The 12,673-nt window shown below is 43.6% G+C and overlaps 1 protein-coding gene across 4 annotated transcripts in view; it reads left to right on the top strand.

The window, feature by feature from the left end:
- Positions 1 to 12,673, top strand: part of LOC139384945 (SH2 domain-containing adapter protein F-like) — a 131,029-nt gene that overhangs the window by 96,365 nt on the left and 21,991 nt on the right. Inside the window, exon 4 of one of the 4 annotated variants that reach the window (XM_071129887.1) lies at positions 1,836 to 1,934. The exons of the other annotated variants lie outside the window; for them this stretch is intronic. Within the exon in view, the coding sequence (XP_070985988.1) occupies positions 1,836 to 1,934 (99 nt within the window). The remainder of the gene's footprint in view (positions 1 to 1,835; positions 1,935 to 12,673) is intronic. 4 annotated transcript variants of the gene reach the window in all.

Here is a 12,673-nt window from a genome sequence, read left to right as displayed (position 1 = left end):
AGAGCGCACTTAAATTCACACAGGACACCGAATAGGACAGGAGAAGTACTCCAGATATAACAAACTGACCCTAGCTCCCCGACACTTAAACTACTGCAGCATAAATACTGGAGGCTGAGACAGGAGGGGTCAGGAGACACTGTGGCCCCAGCCGAGGACACCCCCGGACAGGGCCAAACAGGAAGGATATAAGCCCACCCACTTTGCCAAAGCACCACTAGAGGGATATCTTCAACCACCAACTTACCTTCCTGAGACAAGGCCGAGGATAGCCCACAAAGATCTCCGCCATGGCACAACCCAAGGGGGGAGGGGGGAGGGGGGGGGGGGGGCGTGCCAACCCAGACAGGAAGATCACATCAGTGACTCAACCCACTCAAGTGACGCACCCCTCCTAGGGACGGTATGAAAAAGCCCCAGTAAGCCAGTGACTCAGCCCCTGTAATAGGGTTAGAGGCAGAGAATCCCAGTAGAAAGAGGGGAACCGGCCAGGCAGAGACAGCAAGGGCGGTTCGTTGCTCCAGAGCCTTTCCGTTCACCTTCCCACTCCTGGGCCAGACTACACTCAATCATATGACCCACTGAAGAGATGAGTCTTCAGTAAAGACTTAAAGGTTGAGACCGAGTTTGCGTCTCTTACATGGGTAGGCAGACCATTCCATAAAAATGGAGATCTATAGGAGAAAGCCCATTCTCCAGCTGTTTGCTTAGAAATTCTAGGGACAATTAGGAGGTCTGCGTCTTGTGACCGTAGCGTACGTGTAGGTATCTACGGCAGGACCATATCAGGACCATATCAGAGAGATAGTTAGGAGCAAGCCCATGTAATGCTTTGTAGGTTAGCAGTAAAACCTTGAAATCAGCCCTTGCCTTGACATGAAGCCAGTGTAGGGAGGCTAGCACTGGAGTAATATGATCAAATTTTTTGGTTCTAGTCAGGATTCTAGCAGCTGTATTTAGCACTAACTGAAGTTTATTTAGTGCTTTATCCGGGTAGCCGGAAAGTAGAGCATTGCAGTAGTCTAACCTAGAAGTGACAAAAGCATGGATACATTTTTCTGCATCATTTTTGGACAGAAAGTTTCAGATTTTTGCAATGTCACGTAGATGGAAAAAAGCTGTCCTTGAAATGGTCTTGATATGTTCTTCAAAAGAGAGATCAGGGTCCAGAGTAACGCCGAGGTCCTTCACAGTTTTATTTGAGACGACTGTACAACCATTAAGATTAATTGTCAGATTCAACAGAAATTCTCTTTGTTTCTTGGGACCTAGAACAAGCATCTCTGTTTTGTCTGAGTTTAAAAGTAGAAAGTTTGCAGCCAACCACTTCCTTATGTCTAAAACACATGCTTCTAGCGAGGGCAATAGAAGATGAAAGAAATGAAAGCTGAAATAAATAATTCTCTACTATTAGTCTGACATTTCACATTCTTCAAATAAAGTGGTGATCCTAAATTACCTAAGACAGCGAATTTTTACTCAGATTGAATGTCAGGAATTGTGAAAAATTAAGTTTAAATGTATTTGGTGAAACTTATGACTTCAACTCTATGTGTGCATCTGTCTGTCTGTCTCAATGTTACTGAATGTCAACTGTGGTTTAGAGAGCTCCAGCATAGCTTACACAGCCATAACTGAACAGGGCTGTTCCAGGACAAACTCTGGTTTTGGAAGACATACACAAACACACAAAAAGAGCAGAGGAAAAACCAACACCTTTCCTCGATTTGAAGCTATACTATACCAAATATTTAAAAATCCTTTAAAGGTTTTTATTTATTTTTTATTTACCTTTTCCTCCTTTTTTCTTGACCTTTTTTGTATTCTTTGAACAGCTCTGCTCTGTTCTGACTGCATTAGCTACAAGGGCTCTGTAAGTGGCAGTGGATCAGAACCAGAGTCAAGGAAGGACAACACCTCTAAATCCCTCACAGGTACCACTAACACACACCACCCGGGCTGGTCTCTGTCTCTGTCCCTCTGTTTCTATTTGTCTGTATTTACTTTTTCTACATTTCTCTGTTTCATACTGCAGTAAATGTGTGCTGTCTCTTTCAGCTATGAGGAAAAACGGATGTTGGTTTCTTTCCTTCATTGATTTTCCCCTCATTATTGTGTCTTTCATCCAGCACTAAGACAACATTATTTAGGATGCTATTTACAAACACTCTTCTCACATTATTTCCTTTGATGGTAATTAATTTAATTTGCTCGGGATGTCAAAGTGATGTCTGCTGTGGGAGAACAGAGGTAAGAGTGCTGAAGTTATCCTTCAAAGAGGAAGACTGGGGTTGGAGAAGTGCTTTGATTTATTGCCGGTCTTCAACCTTTTCCTGTTCCATTCAGCCCATAATGATATCCCAGTGTTTGGTGGAGAGAGACTTCTCTCACAATCTGTCATAAAACAGCTTTCTGAAAGAAGAAGCCCCTCCCTTTCTCTCAGCTTGTGTGAAGACCTGACTGTGAACTGGCTCTGTTCTAGACATATTGATCATCAAAAAGCTCAGACATTTCAACAACTTCTTATGAAAAGGGCCTCAACTCTAACACTGTCCATATACCTATGTCTTAAAGATGACAGCTCTGGTAGACCTAGGTCTTACGCGTTATCTTCTATATCCTGGCTGTTTGAAGATTAGATCATCGTCAGAGCACTGTAAGAAGTGTGTCATCATTATGCGACCCTGGCGACTGCAGATAGAGATGGGGGGGTTGAATGAGCCGGTACCTCATGCTCAGCCAGAAGTCTCAGATCACTCAGGACAGGTCATGGACCCAGGCCAAGGGTCAGGGCGATGGACAGTCCCTTTCTCCTCGCTGTCACCTTAATGACTTGTCGTCTGTTACTATTGGGTGTGTTAGGAAGGTACTTTCCACCTAGCTTCAGATATTGTGTATATGATGCGTTTCATATTCTGTTGGTGAAGTTAAATTGTTTGCATTTTAAACCACCATTTGCATAGATGAATAATGATATTGTTCACTCTTCAAATCTCGTCTGTGGTTTTCAGCCGCTTGAAGATGCCACGTAGATTCTGTTTATATTTAGACGTTTGTGTGCGGAATTAAAGTGTCGGCACGCAAAATAGTAACGGTTAATGAAGAAAAATGCACCCCCATAAATAGTGCAGAGTGGGTGTATAAGAGGTATTAAACAAGCACCATAATGTAGCCACCTTTATCTCTTCCTAGCTGAACGCTGTAATTCCATTTGAATAAGGCGCTGTTTGTCTTCATTAGAGCTGTATACCACCTCCTCTCCTTAGCTGTCCCTGCCGCGTGGGGCTGCCTGCCTCCCTGCCTAGTGCATCCACACATGCAGTACATGTTGTTGGTTTTACAGGTCCTCGCATATTATTCTCTGTTTTACAGGTCCTCACATATTATTCTCTGTTTTACAGGTCCTCACATATTATTCTCTGTTTTACAGGTCCTCACATATTATTCTCTGTTTTACAGGTCCTCACATATTATTCTCTGTTTTACAGGTCCTCACATATTATTCTCTGTTTTACAGGTCCTCACATATTATTCTCTGTTTTACAGGTCCTCGCATATTATTCTCTGTTTTACAGGTCCTCACATATTATTCTCTGTTTTACAGGTCCTCACATATTATTCTCTGTTTTACAGGTCCTCACATATTATTATCTGTTTTACAGGTCCTCACATATTATTCTCTGTTTTACAGGTCCTCACATATTATTATCTGTTTTACAGGTCCTCACATATTATTCTCTGTTTTACAGGTCCTCGCATATTATTCTCTTGGCAGATATGCAATGTAATGTAAATTCCCTCCCTTGTTAGGGTGTTGGGACGTTGTGTACCTGCCGTTCGGTTAATCACTCATCATCGCTGCCCCCCCCCCCCCCCCTTCCCACTCAGGCATTGACTTTGTGATGGATGAGCCCGAGGGAGTGAGGAAGATCCATTAAAATTTGGCCATATGAAGAGAGCCTCTGTGTGATAGGGGTTGGTATGTATGTGTGTGTGTGCGTGCGTGCTTGCGGGGGTACACACACTTGCATGTGTATGTACAGACCGTGTGTGTGTGTGTCCATGTTCAAAATCCACACCACACACACTAATACACCCAGACATTAAACAGGCAGCGATTGTAAATCTGAGTAGTGCCTCATTGTGTCTGGCTAGAGAGCCAGTGTTCCTTAATCCATAGGCCCTGTTGCTGCCTATTAAACACCACGAGGTTGGCTGATTGCCAGCCTAACCCAGTGCACTTACTGCAGGCAAGATAACAGGAGATGCTGTCAGAGCCCTGAGCCAGGTCCTGAGGAGCAACACACACCGCTTTATGGGGTTTTAATGACTCTTCAAGGACTTAATGACCCAGAGAAAGCTCTTCTATTCTTTAAGTAAATCATTGAATCAGTTTCGTTCCAGTAGTATTGCTGCAGTTTGTTTTAAAGAGGAGATAACAGAGTGGTTGGTGAGCCTGGTCCATGCCCTGGCCCCATGGTTCTGTCTCTCTCTCTGTGAAAGACCTGTCCCCCGTGATGGCTTGTCACTCCACAGTGCTTCACCCCCCCCCCACCCCCCTGTTCTGGCCTCCCCTCCTCTGCTCTATGGCTGATAACCCCCCCTGACAAGCCTCTTTCATGAGCCTCAAATGGCTCCGCTGCCTTTGAACGCACAGCTCGCTGCCTGTTATCTTTCACTCACACACGTTGGCCACCCAGCCCTAACCCCCACCTCCTTTCCCCCTGCACAGAGCGGGGGCTCTTCCAACCTGACCGTAGCTCTGCTCTCCCCTGAGAGGCCCGCTGGATGTCCAGCTGAGTCTAGGCAGAACAGGCACGCTGTCATCTCCCCTCCATCACTCGCTCACCTCCACTTTCATATTTAATAGGAACAGATTCTCTTCTTCACAACGGATAAGTGTTGGGAGAGAGGGATTGAGAGAGGTGGATGGTGATTCGATGGATACAGCGTGTATTTGTCAGTTTCTTCCACAATGAGCCGTGAACTACTAGCTTCTGGTGATAGTAATATGAGAGCATCTGCAAAAGCAATTTTTGTTCTACTGAGCTATCCTCCAACTCCTAATAAATGCCATAAATATTGTAATCTACCAACTTATTTTGAATATGCAATTAGCAGGGCAAATTAAGCAGAACTAAATGAAATGGCACAAGTGGGCCAGTGATTTATGTGGCATCGCTGTTTACACTGTGCTGCCTAATTAAAAGGACAAGGTAAACAAATACCTCTTGTAGAGACGTTTTAAAAAATATATATATATATATATATATATATTAATAATAATAGTCTAGAGCTTTTATGGAATGTCTTTCTCGGACTCTCTCTCTCCATCTGTCTCTCACTCTCTTCATCACCAGTCAAAACTGGCACAAGACCGAACACTCCACTTGACACCGTACCAGAATTGCCGGAAATCCACACTCCACAGACCTGTCAGGGCAGGATGTCACAGGAAGCTATGTCATTGTGTCTTCCTGTTCCTGTCATCACCGTTATATTCTGAGAATCCAACAAGTCCTGGCTCTGGCCAATGTTAAGTCAATTGGATGTTTGAAGCTTTGTGGATTTAGAATGAGATTGGGCCCAAGAAGATAACTTTCCTCCTAAAAAGCTCTCTCTCTTTCTCTCTCTGTGTCAACAGAATGTTTTGTGTACCGACATGGGTAAAGCTTATGTAATAGACGGATGGGGTATTGGTGAAATACCTCTTAAACACCAGTCATGTCGAGATATCCTTCTGTCGACAAGTCCTGTTCATGCAGTAGTCATGATGACCTGTGTGTATGGCATACCCCGTGGTTAAAATGGTATTTGGGTGGTGAAGGGTCCCTAGTTCAGAGGGGGGGGGGGATATAATTGTGCGGCCTAATGAATTTATTTCAATTGACTGATTTCCCTAAATGAACTGTAACTCAGCAAAATCTTTGAAATTGTTGCATGTTGTTTATTTTTGTTGAGTATAATATACAAGCCTCTATATATATATATATATATATACTGACAAAAGCACATATTGCAGGTAGTGGATGGGATCGACATTTGGGGGAAAATAACTGAGACATAAAAGGACATCCTACTCCAAAATGAATGAAAATAAAATTATGCTGACAATATCATTTCCCCTCCAGAAATGAGCCCAATATAACTATTAGTCCATATGATCAGGCAGGTATGTTATTTAGAAATAATGATCACCTGATGCAGCCCACCAGCTATAAATATATAGGCTTGTGGTTGTTCATTTACCCCATTGGGCTAATCATTAGCTAGATCAAACTCTAAAGTCTAAACATTAGGCTATCTTGTTGCTAGTTATAGGAACATTATGACTTGAATGTCCACCCAAAAAACATTCTACTGTCACTCAGCCAAACAAGGATGACGTACTGTGAATATAGTGTAGACCTACCTCAAATAAAATAAAATTGTATTTGTCACATACACATGGTTAGCAGATGTTAATGCGAGTGTAGCGAAATGCTTGTGCTTCTAGTTCCGACAATGCAGTAATAACCAACGAGTAATCTAACCTAACAATTTCACAACTACCTTATACACACAAGTGTAAAGGGATGAAGAATATGTATATAAAGATACATGAATGAGTGATGGTACAGAACGTCATAGGCAAGATGCAGTAGATGGTATCGAGTAAAGTATATACATATGAGATGAGTAATGTAGGGTATGTAAACATATAAAAGTGGCATTGTTTAAAGTGGCTAGTGTTACATGTATTATAAAGATAGATACATGTATACATAAATATGGCAAGATGCAGTAGATGGTATAGAGTACAGTATATACATATGAGATGAGTTATGTAGGGTATGTAAACATTATATAAAGTGGCTAATGATACATTTTTTACATCAATTTTCCAATATTAAAGTGGCTAGAGTTGAGTCCGTATGTTGGCAGCAGCCACTCAATGTTAGTGGTGGCTGTTTAACAGTCTGATGGCCTTGAGATAGAAGCTGTTTTTCAGTCTCTCGGTCCCTGCTTTGATGCACCTGTACTGACCTCGCCTTCTGGATGATAGCGGGGTGAACAGGCAGTGGCTCGGGTGGTTGTTGTCCTTGATGATCTTTATGGCCTTCCTGTGACATTGGGTGATGTAGGTATCCTGGAGGGCAGGTAGTTTGCCCCCGGGGGTGAGTTGTGCAGACCTCGCTACCCTCTGGAGAGCCTTACGGTTGTGGGCGGAGCAGTTGCCGTACCAGGCGGTGATACAGCCCGACAGGATGCTCTCGATTGTGCATCTGTAAAAGTTTGTGATTGCTATTGGTGACAAGCCAAATTTCTTCAGCCTCCTGAGGTTGAAGAGGCGCTGCTGCGCCTTTTCACCACGCTGTCTGTGTGGGTGGACCAATTCAGTTTGTCCGTGATGTGTACGCTGAGGAACTTAACTCTCCACCCTCTCCACTACTGTCCCGTCGATGTGGATAGGGGGGTGCTCCCTCTGCTGTTTCCTGAAGTCCACGATCATCTCCTTTGTTTTGTTGACAGAGTGTGAGGTTATTTTCCTGAAAACCACACTCCGAGGGCCCTCACCTCCTCCCTGTAGGCTATCTCATTGTTGTTGGTAATCAAGCCTACCACTGTAGTGTCGTCTGCAAACTTGATTTGGTTTCATGCATGGCCACGCAGTCGTGGGTGAACAGGGAGTACAGGAGAGGGCTCAGAACGCACCCTTGTGGGGCCCCAGTGTTGAGGATCAGCGGGGTGGAGATGTTGTTACCTACCCTCACCACCTGGGGGAGGCCCGTCAGGATGTCCAGTACCCAGTTGCACAGGGTGGGGTCGAGACCCAGGGTCTCGAGCTTGATGACGAGTTTCTGAGCTGTAGTCGATGAACAGCATTCTCACATAGGTATTCCTCTTGTCCAGATGGGTTAGGGCAGTGTGCAGTGTGGTTGCGATTGCGTCGTCTGTGGACCTATTGGGGCAGAAAGCAAATTGGAGTGGGTCTAGGGTGTCAGGTAGTGTGGAGGGAATATGGTCCTTGACTAGTCTCTCAAAGCACTTCATGGTGACGGAAGTGAGTGCTACAGGGTGGTAGTCGTTTAGCTCAGTTACCTTAGCTTTCTTGGGAACAGGAATAATGGTGGCCCTCTTGAAGCATGTGGGAACAGCAGACTGGGATAAGGATTGATTGAATATGTCCATAAACACACCAGCTAGCTGGTCTGCGCATGCTCTGAGGACGCGGCTGGGGATGCCGTCTGGGCCTGCAGCCTTGCGAGGGTTAACACGTTTATATGTTTTACTCACATCGGCTGCAGTGAAGGAGAGTCCACAGGTTTTGGTAGCGGGCCTTGTCATTGGCACAGTATTGTCCTCAAAGCGAGCTAAGAAGTTGTTTAGTCTGTCTGTGAGCAAGACATCCTGGTCCGCGACGGGGCTGGTTTTCTTTTGGTAATCCGTGATTGACTGTAGACCCTGCCACATACCTATTGTGTCTGAGCCGTTGAATTGCGACTCTACTTTGTCTCTATACTGACGCTTAGCTTGTTTGATTGCCTTGCGGAGGGAATAGCTACACTGTTTTTATTCGGTCATGTTTCCAGTCACCTTGCCCTGGTTAAAAGCAGTGGTTTGCGCTTTCAGTTTCGGGCGAATGCTGCCATCAGGTTTCTGGTTTGGGAATGTTTTAATAGTTGCTGTGGGTACGACATCGCCGATGCACTTGCTAATAAACTCGCTCACCAAATCAGCGTATTCATCAATGTTGTTGTTTGACGCAATGTGGAACATATCCCAATCCACGTGATCGAATCAATCTTGAAGCATGGAATCAGATTGGTCGGACCAGCGTTGAACAGACCTGAGCGCGGGAGCTTCCTGTTTTAGTCTCTGTCTATAGACAGGGAGCAACAAAAGGGAGTCGTGGTCAGCTTTTCCGAAAGGAGGGTGGGGGAGGGCCTTATATGCTGAAGTTAGAATAACAATGATCCAGGGTTTTACCAGCCCTGGTAGCACAATCGATATGTTGATAGAATTTAGGGAGTCTTGTTTTCAGATTAGCCTTGTTAAAATCCCCAGCTACAATGAATGCAGCCTCAGGATATGTGGTTTCCAGTTTACATAGTGTCAAATAAAGTTTGTTCAGGGCCATCGATGTGTCTGCTTGGGGGGGAATATATGCGGCTGTGAATATAATCGAAGACACCTATTACACATGACCCGTGTTACATTTAGCCCCACCCTTCCTTATGCATTCAACGGCCATTGGTGCCCGCTAACACGCATAAACCATCTGTCTGCTCTAAACTCTGGTTCTAAAATTGTGCATTTTACTCATTTATTGGATTTGAGAAATAAGAGTAGTAACACTAGAAAGCTCAGCGATCCTCCTCTTTTAACAGTGGCCATCGACTGCTTTCAAAGGAGTGTTCTTTTTCCCGCGACTTCATTTAGAACGTTGTAGGCTACAGTGACTGGGCATATACTCGCAATTTGAATGCGCCTTGAGAGGAATATTATTTTCTCGCATTGAATGCGACAGGCTGAACAATTGAATATTCTACTATGGGGTTGTCTGAGTTTGCTGTTGCTTAGCCTACTCGTGTTGTTGGCTGTGGAAAATTAAACGTAGACAACAGTTTTTCATTAGATAATTAAAATAGGCTAGCGAAAGGTACCGGTTCTAAGCTCTCATTTGGATCATAGTGCCTGGTTTCGGGCCCGGCAGGACCCGGCACAATTTAACACCTGTGCACACCCACATGAAAAAATACTAGTTTACTAGGCTATGAGATACTACAGTACTTACTATAGCATTCTATAAAAAACTGTAGTATACTGTAGACTACTAAACTGTAGTATCCCTCAATCATCTGTAGTACATAATATAGAATTTTGTAGTAAACTGTAGTACTACAGCATTCTCTGCAAAAAAAACCCCATTGTAGCCAATACTATAGTAATGTTCACAAAAACACTACAGTCTGCAAAACACTACAGTTTTTTAAAACTATAGTATATACTGCAATTCAGTGGCCTTGTGGTTAGTGTCTGCCCTGAGATTGGAAGGTTGGGATTTTGATCCCTGGCCGAGTGATACCAAAGACTTTAAAAATGGGACCCGATGCGCCTCCACTTGACACTCAGCATTAAGGAGATAGATTGGGGGTAAGGCCCTGCGATATAGACTAGTGTCCTGTCCAGGGGGTGTACTTGTACATCAAGCCGCCTCACGCTCCTGCTCCTATGAGCCATCCCGGCTTGTGTAAGGACACTTACTACAGTGCCTTGCGAAAGTATTCGGCCCCTTTGAACTTTGCGACCTTTTGCCACATTTCAGGCTTCAAACATAAAGATATAAAACTGTATTTTTTTGTGAAGAATCAACAACAAGTGGGACACAATCATGAAGTGGAACGACATTTATTGGATATTTCAAACTTTTTTAACAAATCAAAAACTGAAAAATTGGGCGTGCAAAATTATTCAGCCCCTTTACTTTCAGTGCAGCAAACTCTCTCCAGAAGTTCAGTGAGGATCTCTGAATGATCCAATGTTGACCTAAATGACTAATGATGATAAATACAATCCACCTGTGTGTAATCAAGTCTCCGTATAAATGCACCTGCACTGTGATAGACTCAGAGGTCCGTTAAAAGCGCAGAGAGCATCATGAAGAACAAGGAACACACCAGGTCCGAGATACTGTTGTGAAGAAGTTTAAAGCCGGATTTGGATACAAAAAGATTTCCCAAGCTTTAAACATCCCAAGGAGCACTGTGCAAGCGATAATATTGAAATGGAAGGAGTATCAGACCACTGCAAATCTACCAAGACCTGGCCGTCCCTCTAAACTTTCAGCTCATACAAGGAGAAGACTGATCAGAGATGCAGCCAAGAGGCCCATGATCACTCTGGATGAACTGCAGAGATCTACAGCTGAGGTGGGAGACTCTGTCCATAGGACAACAATCAGTCGTATATTGCACAAATCTGGCCTTTATGGAAGAGTGGCAAGAAGAAAGCCATTTCTTAAAGATATCCATAAAAAGTGTCGTTTAAAGTTTGCCACAAGCCACCTGGGAGACACACCAAACATGTGGAAGAAGGTGCTCTGGTCAGATGAAACCAAAATTGAACTTTTTGGCAACAATGCAAAACGTTATGTTTGGCGTAAAAGCAACACAGCTGAACACACCATCCTCACTGTCAAACATGGTGGTGGCAGCATCATGGTTTGGGCCTGCTTTTCTTCAGCAGGGACAGGGAAGATGGTTAAAATTGATGGAAAGATGGATGGAGCCAAATACAGGACCATTCTGGAAGAAAACCTGATGGAGTCTGCAAAAGACCTGAGACTGGGACGGAGATTTGTCTTCCAACAAGACAATGATCCAAAACATAAAGCAAAATCTACAATGGAATGGTTCAAAAATAAACATATCCAGGTGTTAGAATGGCCAAGTCAAAGTCCAGACCTGAATCCAATCGAGAATCTGTGGAAAGAACTGAAAAATGCTGTTCACAAATGCTCTCCATCCAACCTCACTGAGCTCGAGCTGTTTTGCAAGGAGGAATGGGAAAACATTTCAGTCTCTCGATGTGCAAAACTGATAGAGACATACCCCAAGCGACTTACAGCTGTAATCGCAGCAAAAGGTGGCGCTACAAAGTATTAACTTAAGGGGGCTGAATAATTTTGCACACCCAATTTTTCAGTTTTTGATTTGTTAAAAAAGTTTGAAATATCCAATAAATGTCGTTCCACTTCATGATTGTGTCCCACTTGTTGTTGATTCTTCACAAAAAAAATACAGTTTTATATCTTTATGTTTGAAGCCTGAAATGTGGCAAAAGGTCGCAAAGTTCAAGGGGGCCGAATACTTTCGCAAGGCACTGTATATACTAGTGTTTAATTTGCATGTACCCTGCTCATTCCCTTCCCCATATCCCAATTTGTGCCTCCAATAAGTGAAAAACGTACATGCCAAGTATAGACCTTATATTATGTTCCCTATAGGTCACAGAAAAGAGCAGAAGTTTGAACTATCCGTTCAGACCTCAGTACTACCTACCTACAGGTTATGGAACATTTGCTCAGTAGGTTTCCTCAAGCAGAAAGCCTCCACTTCTAAGTCAAAGATAATAAAACAAAAACACTACAGTAAATACTATAGTTTACAACAATCTGCAAAAACATGACATTAATTGCTTTAGTATATACTACAGTTATTTTACTACAGTATTTATACTATAGTGAACTGTATACTGTAGTATTTACAGTTAACTAAAGTGAATACTACATTAAAGTCAGCAAAAACACTACAGTGAGTACTTCCAACCAATATGCCCTGGAGACATCAACATTCATCCTGACTGAGAGATAAGGTCCTGAACATTGGTAGAATGGACTGTATAGTTGTAGAGAGTGACTCTGAGAGACCGTCTAGGGCAGAGTAAACCCCAGGGGGTTTGGTAGAATGGGGTGAGCTGGGCTCTGTGTCTTCCTCCTATTGCTCAAGGCACCTCCACTGTCACCGAGTCCCATGGGATGTCATACGGAGTAAGATAACAACCTTCTACCCATGATTCACCTCTTCCCAAAGCAAAACACATGGATCACTGTTGGGACATGTCACTGGTGAGGCAGTGCCAACTAAAGGACCTGACGCCTGTCTGTGCCAGCCCAGTCATACACACACAC

Source organism: Oncorhynchus clarkii, chromosome 26 (genome assembly GCF_045791955.1).
Source record: "Oncorhynchus clarkii lewisi isolate Uvic-CL-2024 chromosome 26, UVic_Ocla_1.0, whole genome shotgun sequence".
Classification (NCBI taxonomy): Eukaryota; Metazoa; Chordata; class Actinopteri; order Salmoniformes; family Salmonidae; genus Oncorhynchus; species Oncorhynchus clarkii.
Note: the sequence above shows the minus strand (reverse complement) of the source record. Positions and strands in the feature narration are given on the sequence as shown.